This window comes from Varroa jacobsoni, unplaced genomic scaffold (assembly GCF_002532875.2).
Source record: "Varroa jacobsoni isolate VJ856 unplaced genomic scaffold, vjacob_1.0 scaffold_593, whole genome shotgun sequence".
Classification (NCBI taxonomy): domain Eukaryota; kingdom Metazoa; phylum Arthropoda; class Arachnida; order Mesostigmata; family Varroidae; genus Varroa; species Varroa jacobsoni.
The window spans coordinates 359,899-380,622 of NW_019213495.1; the positions used below are offsets into that span (position 1 = coordinate 359,899).

Genomic DNA, 20,724 nt, shown 5'->3' on the forward strand with positions numbered 1-20,724 from the left:
GGTAAGGTCGCTTTGCCACAATTCTAGTACAACAATTCACTCTGACTCTAATTTGATGTCTGCCTTTTACTCTGGCACACTTTAATCAGCTAACATCAAACAAGAAAGCTGCGAATTGGGCCGACTTCACGCCCATTTCGAACTGGGTTGTCCCTGAACTCAACGGGAACAGCGCTAAGCGTATCGGTAGGATACTAGAGGCGTGTTGTAGTGGTAATTTCCATCTTGTTCAGAATAGTGTATGTAAACCATCATCTGGTCAAATTCGTCGTTCTCGTTGGACAGGACATTGTATGGTCGGACAGTTCAGGATGTTTCATTCAGCTCATCGTTATATTGATGGCAAAAATAAGTGACCCATCAGTCTTGTTCCGTTGTCTAGATATGTAGGTATCTGTCAATTTGTTGAAATACTTTTCACCAAGCCAAAATATAGTTGAATCGGCGTTTGCACAAGCTGCTTTGTTTGTTGATCTATTATGTGAGAAGTTATACACATGTTTTTCACATGTACGTAGCTACAATCCGTTGAATGTTTCAGTAGCAGGCTTCAACCGTCGATGTTGCTAGCAGCGAGGTTTGCTGTACTAATCGATTACAGCCATTGCGAAACCTCGCGACACGAAGTCTACTATAAGTATTTTTTGCATGCTTAGCTCTTCGTGGCGACTTTCGTGTCGTGACTTATGTGTCGTAGGGGGTCTTTTAGAGCCCTGCAGGATCTAAATCAAGTTTCCTTTGAGGTGTGGAAGCAAACTGCCAATGTCGAGATTCTTCCGTGAGGAAATGCAGCGCATTATTTTATCTGAGGACCGACACGGTTAGTGGGAATTTTCAACAATTCGCTATATTGGCTACATGCGGACGATCTTCTCTCATTGTATTGCAGATACATTCAATCGTCATATCGGTATAGTACGAGTACGAATCTGATCTACAAAAGCGTATCTGACGTATTTAGTTTCATTACAATGGATTAGTCATGTGTACAAGCGGCTAACCTAAAGCAGTGTTCGATGTTTCAAACGATTTGAGCAATTAAGAAAGAGTATCTTGCAATCGTAACGTATTTTATATATGTTCTACAGCCTATATGGTAACTTTAGCACCTAGAGTCGTTTAGGATTTACCTAGATTCTCCTAGGTATTGATTATTACCATTGTTACCACTATCTTTCATGTTAAACGTGTATACTTGGACCGTTCTATTCGTCTATTGCTGTGGCAGGTAATTTGTTATACTGTGTATTTGCCCCCTCGTATGCTGACTACATGGTGTTTATGGGGGCAGTATACGACAAACTCGAACAAAACGACTAAAGTTAATGAATGAACTTCTGATTTGCTACCTTTAGGCACTGCTAATCACATACAGTTACGTTGACCGCTCACGGGACGGTATTATTGTGTTGTAGATATTGCACGTAAATAAGAACTATTTGGTGGATTGAAGAACTTGAATGATTTAAAAATTCATAAAGTAGAACAACGATCATTAGCATATTTCACTGACCTTCAACTGCTTCAAATACGTTCAAGAAGTAGAACCTCAATTTCTAGGCGTTGATTTTTAGCGCGATACGGTATCATACCTCTAAATTATTCTCTAATGACTCTTAATCAACTTGTAACCGTAGGTAACTAACGGCTCGACGTAAGAGGTTACCAAATGTTTCAGCCTGCCCAACAGCTCTTAACAGGCTAATAGAACTGGAAACATGGCAAACAGATCCATCTGAAGTTCAATGTTTTGAGGACAGCTTCTAACTACCAGGTCCAAAAATGTCTCAGGCTCAGCCGACAAGAGTCACAAAAACTAACGAGAGCTGCTGCCGAAGCTAGCTCTGCTGGCCCGTGCGTAGTACGGTTAAGCGTCAATAGCTGCGGTCAAAGCTCCGAGAGCAGTGGGGAAGAGCTTCCTTTATTATTCATAGAACTCTTCGAGTTCCGCCTCATTTCCTCTTCCCGAAACTCCCTTTGATTCGTAGTAGCAGCTTGTGCGAGAGCGTTCGCGCCTGAACGTTAACACGAGAACCCCTAACGGGCTCAAAACCTCAACCGGTCGTCGGAATCTGGCGACGCAGGCTGTCTACGGCACTGCAACGCCGTAGTTCTGCCTTACCTTTTATGCCTTGTGCCGTGGCCTCTTCTGGTGTTTTTCGAGAAAATATAAGCAGAACTCGAATCCACTGTTGTGTTGTCTGCCCATTGCTTTTTCTGCTGCAAAACAGTAAAACCTTTAGATGTATCTAGACAAATTCACGCAGGACTTCACCAGCGGTCGAGGGAACCACACCGGCAGATTGTACTTTCTGGACATGACGAAACAGACGAAAAAAGGAAAGATAGAAACAGGAGGTAAATCGTAGTGAATAACGTAAACGACTACAGTAGTGCTTTTTGGTTAGCTAAGCAACTCGATAAATGGTTCCTGTTGTCGTCAGCAAAGTACGAGCGAGAAAAAGTGTAGGTTTGTACCAGAATTACAAAGGCAGGTACGAATCTGAAAGAGAAAGAAATCCTGGTTCGTTATAAGCCATGCAAGGTCAGGGCCAACTACTGGCCTTCCGCTCAGAAATTCGTAAGGTAACGAGCTGAAGCTACTTACCAGATGCTAGTATCCCTGCAGAAGTCAAAATATTATAGATGATCCTATGCATACGCTGATTTTTTGTGCGAGAACGCGTCCTAACCTATCTATAGACCCTGCAATAGGCGAAGTAATATGGGCGGGAATCGTACCTAAGGCCACTCGCGTTGCGTAGCTAGTAATCAAAAAGTCCGAATTTTGTCTTTAGTATATAGTAGTTTCTGATGACTCAGCTGTAGTTGCAACTGCGCCGCTTACGTCCCTATTTTCGTCCTAACCGTACCAGTAGCGGTTAAGGGGCAGTATTTCCAAACGACCCACATGCTCATACAGGAAACTACCCACTGCCACTAGCCACAAAACTAGTGTAATAGCGCCGTTCTCGGCGCCGTTCGCTTGTTCACAAAATAAGTCGGGGGTGTGTTTGGGTCACAGTTAAAGCTTGAAGCTGATTGCAATGAAGGAGTAAACGAGGATGTTGGGAAACAGGTACTGACACCCCCCGCTGCATGCCTACGTCCTGCGTTCTCTCTCCTTAATGTGTTGCCATTGCGCCCTGTTTGCGATCATGGGCTTGAAGTGGGAATAAACCACGACTAAGAGAGAATCGGTTTGAGGGTTAAGGAACCGGCAGAGGGAAGAAGTTGTGCTCTGCCGGCTGCCATGGGGCATACAAGGATAGTAATGGAGCAGGCAGAGTAAGGCAAAGAACGCGAGGTCGTCGAGGAACTTTTGCTCGTCATGCGGTTAGGGGTGCATGCGATAGCTATGTGCGCGAGTGTGGTTAAAATATTCATTGCGGTCGCTGCTGTTTTTCCACTGCTACCGCTATTACTACCATGTTTCGGAAGATTTTCTTCGTTCGTGGGCAGACCACCAACGAGGCCGCTGCCGGCGAACAAGGGGCAAAGTGATGCTCTGCCAACAGCCGACCAGTACAACTTTACCGCTGAACGAAATAGCCTCAAAATCCGACCTGACGCGAAGCGAGTTACTCAGAACCTGGTGTCCACGTAGCGCTAACCGACCTTTGCTAAGTTTAGCGGGCCTCGTATTCTGCCGAATTTGCTCCATCGTTTCAAACGAGGGTAAGAGCTCGGAATAAAAAAAAATTCTTGTTTTGGTCGACTGGTCACGGTAGCAGTATATAAAAGCTTTATGATGCTTGCATCAAATGTACATACCGTTGCATAAGTCAAGTATTTGTTACGTTAATGCTTTATAGGAATAGCTAATAATAAAAAGGAGATTGTTAATAATCTGTATGAAAATCTTGATAAAATTCGTATTATGTTTCTGCGTTAACGAGCTGAAAGAACTTAAACAGCATTTGTATAAAAATCAGACTAGAAGATACACAGGGACGTGTTTGTGGCAGCTTCGACATAGCATGGCGATACAATGACGGCTTTGAATGGATAAAATATATTTAAGGAAAGCGACCCATAGATTGAAAATCGAGTACTAAATGACAATGAACTATCAGGGGAGGGACGTCAACGTTCCAGGCAATTAAGTAGACGTTCGACGAGTATCCTGTGCACTGCTAAGGTATCCATAGGAAGCCTACCTGGTACACTTGCTTGCGTGCTTGTTTCTCATGCTCGTCGTAGCCATGAGTTCTGCACTTTATTTTGGGTGAATAGGCTCCTATACGCATCTTTGAGAATAAAGTATATTTTAAAATTTTGTTTCGAGGAGTTTTCTACATAACCTCTATATAATTGTACATATTTATCCTAAAGCAGCAGCAGACGGAAAACGGCATCAAAAAAAAAGGCCGCAAAAAATATAATTTCAATGCACTCGATGTAAATTCTAATCAGAGTAGCTAATAATTAAGGTACTGCCTAGCGCTCTCTGATAGAAAGCGAGCACACCATATGAAACATAAGCGTTTACAAATGCGCATTTGTTGTCGATGTGTCACTGTCGGCCACCGCAGTATTAATATTTATAAAAAAAAAGGACCAAATATGTAAATGTGTTTAAAGCAATCACTTACTAGGACAATGCTGCTAGTTTAGACTACGTATGTAACTTGTGTGCACGGTTTACCAGTATGTCAACATGGGATCGTCAATCGTTGTCCTAGACGATTTTAACAAGGCTCGATGCGACGTTATTTTCACGTGACTGCTATCGACGTTCACAGAAGCGGGAGGGACCTATGTCCAATTGAACCTCAGTCGCTATTCAGCTGCCGTTTTCAGAGCAGGTCCTTTCAACCTGAAGAGGTCCCTCGGACGAATCTTCTTGCGAGGTGGAGATTTTGCCTTGCATGCCGATTTGAATGCCAAGTTGGAGCGCGGTGAGCCCGAACGGGATCCGCTCAAGACAGATTCAAGTGTCGGGAACGCTACCTGACACACTTGGCCATGCTGAGTCTACGCTAATTAATGTTCATTGCTTTGATCACTTGTATCGGAATTGTTCAAGATACTGATGACGATATATCTTAACAATAGCATCCAATGTAATTCTTAATAAATTCGAAATAAAAACAAAAAACCGCGGACGAATCTCCTGCTCGGCGATCGTTGTACTGTAGTCAATTGATGGGATGTAAGGGCGGAGCTACTTAGTAAACGAATTATGTGTACATTATGTACTGTTATGTCGGTACGGAGAGACGTGGAAAAAATCTGTTTTCAGTTATGGCGCAAAGACCAATTGCTGATATATATAATAACTTACATAATTATTAATTCATAATGGTGGCGCTACAATACAGAGAATTTCGTCTGCATCATTCACAGTAAAGTTACAATTAAGCATAAACTTTAATTTGTTACATTCCAATCAAAGTCGGCAACATATATATGTTATATCTGTACGGAAGAGGCAAAAAGTTCTCTGAATCTACCTTCTCCGAGTGTAAGTGGTCCGTAAATTCGCATGTCTGTACGGTTTCATCCAAGACACATCAACGTAATAACTTTTTGCCAGGTAATAATAGATTACCCTTTGATACACTTAGATGTTGTACTTTTTGTGCGCGTTTCACACACTGCTGAACTTCTCTCACATGTGTAACCGAAATCTGTACCTGCGAGAATCCTAGAAGTATGTGGCTCCCGTATGTGGCACCTGCTAATCAACATGAGAAGATCGTCAGCGTTATTATACTGTTTCAGAAATACTCTTCGCAAAACATTAGTCACTATGTTTTTGTTTTGTTTAGCATCAAACAATACTACTTCATCATAACCTTGATGATACGATAGCTGATACAAAATCTGTGTAAAATAGACATTATAGACACACGTTTACGATTGAAATACTAATTATTTCTGCATTTATTATACTTATTTGTATATTATTCAAACAATCGTATCTTTTCAGGTTATCTTCTGACTGTTTCTACTACTTGTTTACTCGGTACTAGCTATATTTGATATTTGGCTCACAAGTTGGTCGTCCTATCCCTTCAAATATACCTTTTCCTTTAGTTAACGCTGAGTAAACGAATAGTGGCCCTTTGGGAAACCTTCGGCGAAAAATAGATGATAATATGTCTACGTTTGCTTTGTCATTATAAGGATATGCTCAAGTACAAAATCAAGAACAACAAGCGGGAGGGCTCAGGGGGGAGAGAAGAGACCACTGCGGCAGTGTCGAACTAGCAGTACTATAGCCGTTAATCCTGCTGCCATTAGTGAAGTTTTAGTGAGGTTTTCCTTAAGATGACGTAGAACAGTGGGTCGTCGATAGAAGAGCCGAGCAAGTGAGCACGACCTTGCGCGCGCCCGGAACACAATAAAGTCGTGATGAATAAACCATCTGTTTCGGCCTATAGCTTTACGCCACGACTCGCGAAGCCTTTGCACCAGCGACGGGCTTCGCTGGCTATTGATTGTTGTGTACTGGGTTATGAGATGTTGGAGATGATAGTATATCTAATCCAATTGATCTGATAATTGCTGCGGATCGCTGGGTAAACCTCATACCCTTTGCTTAGAATTGGCCTATGGATCCTGTACACGCTGTAGGTGTAGCTCAAGGGTATAAGCAGATAAGAATGGAACCTAACGAAAATTTTTGAATAGACAGGGCGTAAAGGACCTCGCTGTAACGGATGGAATAATCAGTATTAGCAGCAATGACCTATGCAGCCATAATTAATCACTTGATTTATCTATAGTCGCAATCAAGTTTTCTAGTTTTATCATAGTCATAATCGATTGTATTTAGATCGTTCTTCTATATCTATACAATGCCTGAAAAGTGCCGCTACTAGCGGGACAATTTTTTTTTTTGCGAACTCTCTATTACGCTTAATTGTTATTGCTCCGGGTCAACGTAATCCATTAGCTGTTACTAGATCCCTAAAAATACATTACAAGAGGAACAACTAACAGAACAAGATGGGATTCCTCACGCTGGATCCTCGGCAGGGTGCCTTTATTTAAAAATTTCAACCCTTTACAGATGTTTCTATCTGTCCACAACCATACCGCCATGATCTTCATTTTCATTATCGTCCGCACCAATCCATTTGTTAAGTTACGCTTGATGCTATCTGCTCCGAAATAGGCTAGAATAATAAGACTATCGGCCCATTTGCTATAATAATAATCTATTGGTGACGGAAAGAAACCGTTACTATCATAAAGTGAGCAATAATTTCGCCTTTGTTCACGCGCTTGCCAGTAGCGACGCCAGCGAGTGCGTCCAGGCCAACCAGAGCCTTTCAACTACGTACACAAGTCGTTAAAACACCCCCCCCCCCCCCCGAAGCATAGCGGTAGTCTGCGACATTGCAGATAACAGCACATGCTATAACAATGGCAATCGGTAGTTTATATAGTAGATGTCACGCAGGCAACCGATTTGGCGGCCATCGTCGCTGTCAAGGGGCCAAAAAGGGGGACCTGACCAATATCACTGTTTTCGCCAGTTTGGCTTTCGTAGAATTTTTTTTTCCTGTTTCTTTTCTTCATAGATCATATCTGAGAGTCTAAGCGGACGTTAACAGAACGTGGTCACGCTATGAGTGTGGCATGCACTACGATGGTCGAACCGCTTTACTAAGCTTTCTATATGTGCCTTATTGTGCTGCTAAATCTATTTTTGGTAGAGCCTTACAAACACAGCAATAGAACTTGCACGATAGACGTACTCCATTACACATTCTATGTGCTATCTGTATGTTTGGGTTAGAATGATCGAGAGTACATGCGGATACACTCGGTCGTCGTTTTCCGGTAGGAACGACAATACATATACTGCATATAGACCTTCTTATACATACGGCACTTTTGCGCGGTGTAGCGCGCTGATTTCAAGAGTCACCCGTTCCATTGCCTTCTCATGTGTCATGTACGAAGAACGACACGTTCATGGAAATAGAAAGAATAGCAAGCAACGAGGAAACACCGTCACGCTTACAAAAACCTGCTTGCATGCAGTCATGCGCAGTAGATAAGTCTGTATGTCTAGGGGCTGGTCCAGGATTCGTGCCGCATCCTGGGTCGGAATACGCATGGGTGAAATACCGCATCCTGCATCGGCAAAACAAACACGTCTTGACATTCTGCGCAGGGCTATTGGTGACCCTACTCGTCGTATCGCGAGCCGCTATCATCAACTTTACACCTGCGGTACATTTTGTGGTCGGCTGTAGTATAGGCAACAAAGATGTGAAACCGATACAGAGGCCGCAACTGCTAGTAGCTGCGACGTCATCATTGTATTAAGTCGTTTTCGGAGGACGGGGGCGACCTCGATAATATGTCTATGGAATATTGCTGAGCCACAGGGCAAAGGGGAGGTGGAGGGTGACGAACAGGAGAAGTGGACCTGGTGTTAGCGACAGAATACAGTTAGGTCAAAGGGGCAAAGCTGCGATGCTGAGAGATTTTCGGGGTCTACCAGAACGCTGAGTTGCTTTGCAAAACTCAAGGCACGGCTTAAATTTAGACGAGATATATCGAACCGGGGTCTAAGGTTGCGGGGTTTGTTAAGCCAACGTCGAAGACGCTAATGGAAGCCGGTAGCTTCAATGGCACCGGTAGCGATATAGGAACCTAGAGAAAAAGTGATGCGGTCTCGGTTGATGCGCTGCTGCTGCCAGTGTACTCACGGCCCCTACTTCACGCAAGGTAACCTTCGAGAGCATGCACCAAGCGGCACACGCCGAAAAATAAAGCAGTGGAAACAAGAAAGCACTGCGACACGAAGAGACGGACACACCGAGAACGGATAAACGAATGGATCGATGGACGGACAAACGAAGTGAAATAGTTCGAGCAACACAGCAAAACGAAAAAAAAAAGAAAATTCAATGACGACGACTAAGGACACCACTTTTTCGTACGGTGTATATTAAGGCAGGCATACTAGGATTGAGCGATGCGGAAAGAAAAGGGGAAAGTGGAAGGAGGAAGAGAAAGAGAAAACTATGTAGAAAGCAGAAACGCTGACCATCAGCGTACACATCAGCTTATCGACAAACCCACTGACACAGCGAAGAGACAGACAAGCAAATTGAGCATACCAACCAGCTTTTGGAACAGACTGACGGAGTTGACTGGCCATAGAAGCTACATGGGCAGCCACATACAAACTAGCACAGAGCACATACACGGAGAGGCACCCGCTCGCTATCCGCCCCCCGCCTCCCGCCTCCCTCTACACACAGGCGCAGAAAGAGAGAGTGCGCGCACCCGGGCCGGCCGTTTTCAAAACAGGCATACACCAAACACCACACCAGCACCGTCGCGTTGCACCCTGATATTCGCTGCCATCCGCTACTCAGCGCTAGTCGTAGCAGTCGCTCCAGCGGCCACTATCGTCAACGTCGATACCAGCAGCAGTAGCAGCAGCACATACAAAAACACGTACTCAAGTTGTTCCCTTTCTCTCTTACTCCATCCATCTTTTCTCTCTCTAGCTTGCGGTGCGGACCGAGGGCGGGGACAGGCACGAGCCAATCGAGCACTGGGGGAGGCGGAGCTAAGTAGCGAGGGCGCCACCATCGGAAGACCCCTCATTGATCGACAGCACAGGCACACGGCACATACAATGAATACACACAGGCTCACAAACAGGCCAATGTTACACTCACCGACTCGACACAAACAGCAGCCGAATAGCTACGGCTGCGCCGCGTCTACCGCTGCTGGCTGGTAACTCAACGAAAGCGACGGAGGCATCGTAGCTAGGCGGCAGGGAAGACCCGACTGCTACCGATAACAGCAGCAGCAGTAGTCGTGGTAGGCGCAGCAGCGCAGGCTCTCCCTCGTATCGTGTCGATCGGGCTGTGAGTGCTATCACTGTGTTGGGCTAGCAGATAGACAGGCAAGAAGGCAGGGAGACATCGAATCAGGCAGCAAGAAGGGACCCCAGAAGCAAGCGCAGAGAAAGGCGACGAGCTAGATAGCCAACAGCCAACCTCTCGTGGTGTTTCGGCCGTGTGCGGCCCACGAACGGTATCGGCACTGACCGACCGACCGACCGACCAACGACATACGAAGCCGGCAGCGTTTTAGTGTACCACTACAACGGGTTTGTTTCTAGTGCCCCTGCTGAAAACCAGCAGCCAACAGCCGTGTCTCTATCAAATATCAGTGTATCCCTGTGTCCGCGCGTCCTATAACATACAATTACCATTTACCTCATCAGCCAGCTGAGCCAGCAGCAAGACAGTGCATAAAGCAACGCCTTAAAGTTAACGACGAATACATCCGATGAGGCCGAGGTAGTCGCGTAGCGAAAACACCAGCAGAAGGTAAGTTGAAGTATTAAGCGGTAACGAAAATCGAAGCGCCGAAGTTAAATCATTGGTTCAAATTACGCACCGAACCAAGCCAGAAAACCATAATGGATGGACAAGCCTGCGTCGCCAGCATCATGTGTGGTGGTGCTATTGATGTTTAACAAACACCAAGGAACGTCGCATCATTACTCTATATTAATCAAACAAGGAAGCGAGACGTCCGGGCGAATCGAGTTGATCGCCATCGTACGGCGGCAAACAACCAAGAACGAGCCGATTTCGATTTTTGTCTTGCACGCACGTTCACTTTGTGCATAGTAACACTGGCACTGACACCTCTATTGGATGCCATATTGGCATCATTCAGACATCAAGTACCTTCCCGTTTACACAGGAAACTAACGGCATTGCGGATGCCACGTTCCACCTAACGTTTATCAATGATTGCCGAAAGAGGATAATTTTGTAGAACGAGCTAGTGATTCGATTCTACGGTTGGCTTGCTCGGTTTGGATACTTCAGGCCGAGGCGAGCCTGAAGGCGGCCGACCGAATTAGGATCGAGCTGCCTCCTTTCTCTCCCGAATCTAGCCAGAAAAACACTATCCCGAAGCTGGCTGCCTTCAGTTATGGTGCAAAGAAAACGCAGCCAAGGCTTGCAAGTCAAATCGTCTGGGCTTCAGGCGTCTGCGTGTATGAAAAGGGTATCTTCATACTGTATGTGAATATCAAAGAAGTTGTTCTAAGCTATCTTTCTTCTAGCTGCGATTGTTGAAATACGTAAGGAAAAAGACGTTCGGACAAAGGAACATCTCAAGTGCTTTGTCTGTAGTGTTCGTCCACGTCAAAGACCTTAAGAGGATACGCAGCTAGGCCAACTGTGAAGCTCAAATGCATGTCTACTAAGATAGAGACGTAATGTTTTGCTGCCTCTTAACACAGTCGACAATCGGTGTTGGCGCTTATTGGCGTACGTACGACGGTGAGATAAGAAGCAGCGTCGGTATAATAACGCAACAATACACCATCTCGCGTTGAAAGTGAGCTGGATCCAAAGTGACACACCGGCCATCACCCTATCGACTACGACTGTCATATTGCTAGCAATGTTAAAACAATGACTAATAATGCCTTTGCATATTGGTCTATTTACCTAAATTCGACATAACAAGATTCTGTTGCAGCATACTATATTTATTTACGGCGCGCGTCAGTTTCTTGTGAAGTGGCGGTGCATCGTCGCCGAGAGAATCAGTAGACCTTGATGACGACTACCACGGATGCGTTTGTTGTCTGACAACTAACAAGTAGTGATGACCACGTTTTTGCGCAGTGCCTCTTTGCGCAGGAGGAAGACGTCGGTAAGGCAAGGGTGATCACCTATTTTTTTTTTACCACCCGCCAGCAGTCAAGCAATCTCTGCGATCTCGGTAGTGGGTTCCATTCATTCAATATCGTGTGTTTTGTGTGACGACATGTGTCGCGACGTGCTCGTCCGAAGTGTAAAGTGACGAGCTCGACATCTTGAATCTTTTGCCAAAGCGAGAGTTCTTCAGAGTTGCCTAGTTCTTTGTTGGCCTTATTTTTTCACCAATTATTTACGCGCGAAAAATTTGAAAAACACATAACACTACAAAATTTTCTCGTTTCAACTTGTGTTCGCATTGTGTGATTGTGGACTGTTATATTACACTACGAACGTCAAAGGAAGTGTGCCCGTGTGTGCTAGTCGCGCCGATTCCTAGCGTCAAAACGAGGCCTTCGCGGAGTACTCTCTTCTCACCGAGCGTTCATAACGGGTGCTCGCCGCATCCGTGAAGGCTCGGAACCTTCTCGGCGCCGGATACCAACATCTTGAACGCGCCAAGATGATGATGGATTCGTTGTCGGGGGGACCGGACTCGCTGTGCCTCCAGGATCTTGTCTCGGTTCCCCCTCCGCCCGATTCGTCGGGCCTAACGTTGGCCACGCTCGGGCCACCGATGCACCACATGGGGGCACACCATCTTGCCCCCATAAATCCATCGTGTGCTCCATTTCCAATGGAACACTCTCACCCGCATATGGGTCATCATATGGATCAGAAAAAGCGAGGTAAGTAAAACTGATCTTGTGTAAACCAGGAAGCTCGTCGCGCGTGAGTATCGGAAAAACAAAAAAAAATGTGTATTTGGCAGACCTGAACGATGGGCATGTATTTTGTATACGTTGTCTGTAGAAATAGGAATTTTCTATAATCTGAGAGTCGCAAGAATTGGTTAGGATATTTGCAATGACTCGTTTCTAGAACCCGGTATTTTACAGAGATTTAGTTCAAAGTTACGTTAAACTTCTCCACGATTTGAGTGAAAGGAGTGTAAGCCCTGATACTGAAGACAAAGAAGGAATAACGGCTCCACAAGCCGAAGTCACTGGGAACAACATGTGATAAAAGTAAACTATGAACCAACCTAGAGATTTGTAATCTCACATATAATGTATTTCTTCTTTCGGGTTACCGTGCCTTACTCGCTCGATACTGTAACCGTGTAGCCGAGAGGGAGAGTGCGTCGAAGTGTTTGAAGTATCAAAACACAACGCTTCATTTCTGGTGCCTTTTCCTTCATTGGGTCAAATAGAGCGATTTCTCTTGACGGCATTAACAGATGGTATTACTGAACTTTCTACATCTTAAAATAAAAACCTGTTATTATATTACCTGATCTCATCTTTGTGCAGTTAGTACAAAAAGCCAATGGAGATTGAATCTAATAAGGATTATATATATATATATATATATAATGTATGTATATGCGACCAAAACCATAGCACTATTTATTAACAGACTAAAAGACGCATGATGCGTTCATTAGATTTTAACCCGGGTCGAAAACTACGTAGCTGCAATGAGCATTGGCAATATTGATATACATTCTTCTGCCATTTGTAATTATAGACTCGTTTAGTTGTAGACAAATGTCTAATGAAACGATGGCACAATTACAAACTCAAAGCTCCAAACAGTTGTTAATGAGCTTTAATTGACCTCCTGACTATATCCGGATATGAGATGATCAATCATGTGGGCCTTCAACAACTTTACAGATGATGAAACGCGTCATTCTCTATTTGTCGTTTACCTTGTATAGTAGAAATCTGTAGCTATTCGTTTATCGTGTGATGAACGCGAGGTGACGAACACGTTGACGTCACGGTCGAATTGATTCTCGGACAAATCGAGATCTCGTACTGGCGAGCGCGTCTCTCCAAAATTCAATGCTGTGCTAAAGCCTTACAGAGCGCCAAAATCGTTTTTCCACGCGAAACGTGACACGAAACGACAAGCATGACGCGGCCAATTATAAGACCTCATTGACTTGGAATAGATCACACCTAATGGTATGCGGCAATAAAAGCGAAGTCACATAAAGATCGTCACTTTCACCTCAAAGCAGGTCCACTAGGCTCTCTGTCGCTGCGGGCAAAGTAGCGCGATCGAACGATCAGAACACAGCTAGCTATTGTTGTCCTGAAAGAATCCTTTTTCCAGACTCTCCATAAAAACTCAAGTAGTCTAGAACCTATGCGCTTTTCAACTGGAGGACAAGCCTTCGTGCCTAAAATACGCTGAGAGTCCCCAGGAGCCCTAGTCGTATTAATACATTTGGTGCTTACTATTGATTTTGTTTTTTCGATCGTAGTGCCGCTGTATAATGGAGGCCCTGACATAATTTTTAGTAGCGCCGATCGATACAGCTGACGCCGTAATAACATGCCAGATGATCGGGGGCAGAAGATAAATCAGAAGAAAATCCTATAGAATAAAGCTGTAACCTTGGCCTACTGCTTGATTAGCCGTCACGGTCCCAGGAAATGGGAGGTAAGGGCAAGCAAATTTCGAAATTTTTTGCCTTTATTCAATAGCTTTCACGTGCTCCGCAACTGCCTCCAGATGTCGTGGTACCCATCTCTTCATTGAGTATGTGACCTTCTATAATTGATGTTAGCGACCTGTATCTATATAATAAGGAACAGATTCAAATAAGCCGCCGTTTGGATCAGTGTCCACCATTATGTCTGCCTTCCCAAAAGTCATCGACTTTTAGTTACTCATACCTTTTTTTCGGGAACACACAATTTTATATTTTTTTTAGGGTTGATAGACACTCCACATATAGCGAACTGTGGCAGAGAATTAGATTTTTTTAGATTTTTGCCGTCATTTATACGGCCAGCACGATATGATGCTTATATTACAAACACAATGCAATATCACGACAATATGTTAACCGTCCATAGTGAACGACCACTTTACAAAATCTATTTCAGTTATGCCACATAGGGTTTTTTTTAATAAAAGCTGAACGGGAGCTAAAGACACAGAAATAAAGCTCATATTCTAGTTTCGAAAAGTATAATTAAGCAATAAAATAGGCCTATTGAGCACTAGGCGGTATGGCGCTTAATCAGAAAATAAATAATAACAAAAGCTATTTTGAAAAGATACGAGTGAACTACGCACAAAGCTTAGCATACGATGACTAAAGCCTTCCTCGGAAAATTGAATAAGGTAGATGGAACTGAGCACGAACTTGAAATACTGCCAACATGATAACGGAGGCTAATCTTAAAAAAATATATTTAGAGACTTCAAATCCTGAAAGACCGCGGACTTAGTGTTAACATAAGTAAACGTTTAACAGCAGTACTAATCCTTTATTAAAACCCAAAACATGTATTTAGTAAAGATAGATGTCTTTTACCTTTTACAGGACCTTAAAGGACGGAAACGAGAACCTTGCAGAGCCTATTTTGATGTGATCATTCCCTTATTTGTTTAGGCGGAACTACGCCTAACACCAAATGATTGCTTTTGTTTCTTTATTCAGGCCATGCGATAATTCACGCATAGCTGCTTCAACAAAGTTGTGACAAAAAAAAAACAAAAAATGTAGCAGGAAAAGCGTTATTTACACTACTAAATCAGATAACTTTATGACTGCTTAAAGTGATTATAGCTTTTGTCAACGCCGTTCAATGTAGCTCATGGAACGCAAGTAATACTCATTTGTAAAGCCAAAGCCTTTTTCTTCCTACAAATGTTATATTGTCATTAAGAAGCGACTATAAAACGATCAACCCAAAGAGGGAATTGCGTGTGCAATGTGTTCTATTTTTTTTATATGTTTAATAGGTTTTCTCTAACTTTTTTTTTATTTGTTAAGTTGTTCAGTCACTTCTGCAAACGGCTGATGTCACCGGTATTACCCAGACGTGCCAAACTGCCCGTGCTTATTAGTATGTTATTGTGATCGTTATTACTACTGCTATAATTATTTGTTTCCTTGGTCCCACTTGGCCCGTATGCTTAATGGTGGAAGTAAGCTGGAGGGATTAAGAAGCTAAACCCCCTGATGGAGTAGCTCGATATACTAAAGTCTCATTAGCTCTTACTGCTGCTTCTGCAACTGCGTTAGTTGCCTACCACGAAGTACAGAATGGTGTAAGAGGATCGAGCCCGATCCAGGGAGACACACTACACTGCAGTATACGTGAAACTATACCCCTTCACAATGGAAGGGAGAAGGGAAAGGTCTGAATGTGTGATCGCGCTTACGTATCTATTGACGGCCATGTCTCCGGAACACACGCGTGGATGAGGCGCAGGAAAAGCGATGGACATTCTTTCGAGTAGTTTTGATCTCGAGGTTTCACTGGCTGGCACTCGAACTGGCTATGCGCTGTTTGTCCTAACGTTGCCCGCGCTGATCTAAATTGCCCTACTAGCTTGTCGTGGATGTGGAGCTAGCCTATCTATTTACGGACTTTGCTTGCCAAATGCAATCCGCTCTGGGAACTGCGCAATTGTCTAGCAATGAGCGCCTAAGCACAATAGCCGTTAGCGGTGTCATTCAGCTTAAACATAGGAGATGGACTTTTGAACTTTCATTTTGCTTACACTTCAGGATGGAGGGGGGGGGGGGGGCAAACGAGTAGGAACAAAGAGAAAGGCAGGGAAAGAAAAAGAAATAGACACGATGGGGGCAGATGGGCGTAGAGCGTCGATAAACGCGTGCGCGTTTTATCACGGCCTTAGAAAATGGCAATCGAATTGTATAAGAGGTCTTTCTCCAGCTGTTTACCTAAAATATTCGCTACTCCCTCTTCACTAAGCCGGTAGATGTTCAAGCAGAGGTTGTCATTTCGAACACATCAAGTGCCCCTTGGAAATCGTGTACAGTCTTTACGAATTATGCGCTATCCTCATCTGCACACATTTATTTCTAATAAATAGTTATATGGCGAACTTAATTTTAGCCTGTAAATATATATAAAAACCCTCCCGTTCAATGGCTAGTAAAAATTAGGGATACGATGATGTCGTTTTCGTATTGCATCATATCAAATAATAGTCAACATTTACAAAATGTTTTTTTTTTCAGACTCGTTCGAGCAATTAGTAAATTATTATTCGTAAACACTTTCGAACACTTACTAGAATATTACTTTATTTTAAATTTAATTCGTGCAGCTCACACTGTCCAATTTTTTCGACAATTCATAATAACAAGCTTTATTGAAGAATTTGCCCTTTCGAATGTACTAAACAACCGATTTTTCATTGAACTTATAACGATTATAGCAGTTATAAACGCTCAAAAGTTTTCAGGATGATGAACTTGATCCAAGATCTATCGTTTGAAGTATTTCATGACACTATCCCCGTGTTTTCTCAGGCAACAGTTGTATTTCCGTGCCAATCTATCCCATAGTAGCCTTGAGGTTTATCCCGCATCTGTTCACCACTTTGTTTTCCCTCCTGTGGTTCAGGTATCGTCTATGGCAGATACGTCAAGTTGCCGCAGCCCTTATCAATGCGTTTTTTTCTCTGTTAATCTTCATCCAGTCATTGCTGTCAGCGTCGAGAATTCCCTTTTGCTTAATTTGTTCATCCGGTTGAGCTATATCTTGTCGCTGTCGTCCTCATCGTCGCCTCATTCCAGGGGCCACGTGTCCCCTTTCGTTGAGGCGGCCAACCCCTCGGGGAAAGCTAACCTTCGCCTCCGTTCGTGCAATTGTTCCCTTTGACCCGCTTCAGGGTCTCTAGTATCGAGCAGCACGAGTACTTTTGTGCCTTCCTGATGCCACGCCATCCTTCACCCGGACATCCCGCCCTGAAATTAGGGCCAAACTGAAGACAACACTGATGCCCGGTAGCATGGACACGTCGCCAGTGCACCTCACTCAGAATGGCAAACCTCAACTACCTTCTTCAGCAGCGTCGTATGCGAACATACGAGGATCTAACGATATAACGTAATGGAACTAAGGTAGGAAGGAGGTACTGAGGGCGAAGTCGCGTGTTGCACAGAGTTGATTGCCAACAGGGCATGCGACGCCCATGTCGAGTGGTCTCTTCTTGCCAACGCACCCGAGTCCGCTTTCTGTTTTTCGGGCCTTTGCCACCATCTTCGATGGCGACGGTCAGTGAAAGTTTGTCCATACCAAATACTCTGACATCAATCCACCGGTAAATTGGTGCTTCTCAGGACACCAAGCGTTTGCTTGCTACCATCACCACCGACCCCTGGCGAGTTATCTTTCCCACTTACCTCGTTGAGCCGCGAGGGTAAAGGTGAATCGCAGAGGAGCCAAATAGTTGACGAATGGGGGACGAACGGAAAGTCGGAAGGAGATTTGACAAAGCCCAGTAACTCGGGGAAGGAGGCAAGGGCGGATTTAAGTAGAAAGAGATGCTTAAGCTTGCGCATAGCCCTCAGCCGTGTGTAGGCGGGTGGGAGCGTGTATGTTGTTATCTAATATGTCAACACAATGGTGACTGACAGACGGGGCCTGATAGTCGACCGCGTTCACAAGCGCGCATCCCCAATTGCGCCCTCAGTCCGTCTCGATTTTCCCCATCTGTTATCTAGGTGCATAGAACGCTCCTATTCAGGCTTTCGTTACGAGCCAGGTGCTACGCATAGCACACTGCCGGCTATAACATGTTACTTGTGAGTCGGTGTATGTGGGCGTTAAATAATAACTTACGTTTCGTGTCTGGCTCATTAAGTAAAGCAGTCTTTGTATTTTACGCATTGAAATAGCGTTGTACATGTTCCATTAGCCTCTCATTTTTGTACCTCCTAATGGTTAGCGGCTATTCTGGCGAGTCTGCGTGTCAAATAGCTAATTATTGGTGTTTAAATTTCGACAACCAACCTACAAGGCTCAGAATGCCTTTTTTTTTAAATAAAAAATCAACACTACTCTATAGTAGATTCTACACCAGCGACACTTGTTGCTGACTGAAGTCACACTGAATTTACCTTGTGACGTGGGCTCCTCATCGTCCCCACTTGGTGCTCACCCAAATAGTGAAATGGTCTGCTACATAAACTAGTTTGACAAACCAATATGTGAGTTCTATATCCGAAATACGCTTGGCTTCGTCTCTTCTCAGAGCCTTTTTGAGAATATCTCATGCAAGGTACCTATCCTGAGGGACTGGAGAGAATGTATCAAAAGACGGGTGACGGAGAAGGGGAAACTGGTCGAACGGATGTATAATAATCTATATTCGCGGTGGTCGTGGCCCCTCCGTCAAACTGGAGAAAGATCGTTCCCATTGGCATAGCTCTCGTTGGGATTTCAACTTCATGAAGTCGTGTGCGGCCCACTGGCTTGACAAAATTCCTCTCACGCAGCTGAACCGCGCGCTGCTTTTTTGGCAAACGCTAATTCACTTCACGGTAGCTTCACTCAGTGTTTGGGGCGGAGGTAGAGATTTAAATCTAGTTAGTGGCGTCGCGATCACGCTTGCCTCCGTACTCCAAATGTGGCTGTCTATCTGCCCATCTGTCTGTGTCTTTTTGTGCGTGTGTTTTCGATACGCGTCGTAGCCCCATCTCTTCCAAGACGATATCTAACAGTTGATATCTGATGACTGTTAATGTCAAGATGGAAACTACATTTTCCTGCAATGCCATCCAATCCTCTGTCAGCCTGAAGAGCGGGTAGATATTGGACGGGGCTTGTGTACAAACACGCTAACAAAATCTATAAGAGATATTGTCAGCTTGAAGAAAAACGACATGATGAAACAAAAGAAAAAAATTTAATTAAATTTATAGAAGTGGCAGGGAATGCTTGTTCGTGTATTTCTGTTGTTGCTGCTCAGTTGTGCCTTGTTGCGAGGTAACATATCAGCTGCTTTGTTAACTAAATAGTGACATCTGCATGTTATATATTGGGCAATATGCTAATATTTCTATCGAAAAATACTTAGGAAATAACCAAACAATGCTGGAATTTACCAGGTTCTAATAAGGCACTATAAAAAATCAAATACGACAGAGGGTATGACTCAAAAACCTCCCATTGTCCCTGTTCGCAGCGCGTGACGATCAATATCCCAAAAACCCTTTCCAATTTTACCAAGCTCTATCAGATATCTTATGGGACAATGATTGATTAGATTATTTTTAACAAGAAATGGCAATGTCACATTGAATTTGGATACTCGAATTATTGAGGCTCTTACATCTTTGTTGATGCTACGTAAAGAGGGCTTAAAGAATGCAATAACGAAGCGGGTTTCGTCACATCGTTTACGTCGACTCTCTGCTAAAATCTCTGCACGAAGCAAAACTCATTGAACGGCAGTAGTAGAACCCAACATTTGTTGGCCCTCTAGGCAGTATCGTTTGCCTGTAGTTGCGGTTTTATCTAAGGAACCCATGAGGGATTGGCTGAGCTGCTGAGTTCTCAATGAACAGCTACAACGGCTCTCTACGGCAAAGTAACTTGTCCTACTAGTAAAGTCTTTTTGTTTCACCATCAAAAAAACGTACGTGCTCTGTGAAGATGTAAGAAGTATAAGCCGCGAAATTAGGAGATGCAGGAGCTAGGAGATTTAAGAGTATGCAAATATGACATATTAGCTTTGTTTATTGTCTGTTCAGCCAGGGAGAGATGAAGCTGGCCTTCGCTAGGACGGATTATCAATATGGTAGTAGAACGAAGGGAGCTTTATCGGGAGCTTTATAGGACACCCACGACCGCCGAGTTGACAGTGACTAATACAGTTGGAAATATGTGTAATGTGTATGTTTGCTTACCTCTGGAGTTGGAACACACGTTCACACCCAACGCAGGCTTAGACCTTGGCACAAAGTCATTTAAAGCTACGGAAATGTTATTCGGTCCGCGTCGTAGTAATCGGTCTCATTTAGGTTTATATCGAGGGGTTTGTGTTGTCTGCAACGACGCGAGGCTTTCTTCTACATATTGTTTACTCCTCGCCTATTTCCTAAACACAAACGATTCTAAAGACCAACTTGCAAGCGTTTCTCGTTCGAATCTCTTAAATATAGCTAAATTCTAATAAAAGGTCATCGACAACGATACATATTTTTGCAGTGATATTGGTTTGA

At 44.0% G+C, this 20,724-nt stretch overlaps 1 protein-coding gene and 1 long non-coding RNA gene across 2 annotated transcripts in view; one reads left to right on the top strand and one right to left on the bottom strand.

Annotated features, from left to right (window-relative positions):
• Positions 1 to 5,263: 5,263 nt before the first annotated feature.
• Positions 5,264 to 16,032, bottom strand: LOC147753287 (uncharacterized). The gene is made up of 2 exons (XR_015311656.1): positions 15,906 to 16,032; positions 5,264 to 5,680 (listed from the first exon to the last, which is right to left on the bottom strand). It is a non-coding gene; the product is annotated as an uncharacterized LOC147753287 (long non-coding RNA).
• The window catches only part of LOC111261759 (uncharacterized), an 89,817-nt gene continuing 81,013 nt past the window's right edge, over positions 11,921 to 20,724 (top strand). Inside the window, exon 1 of the mRNA XM_022835497.2 lies at positions 11,921 to 12,403. Coding sequence (XP_022691232.1) covers positions 12,178 to 12,403 — 226 coding nt within the window. The 5' untranslated portion in view covers positions 11,921 to 12,177. The remainder of the gene's footprint in view (positions 12,404 to 20,724) is intronic.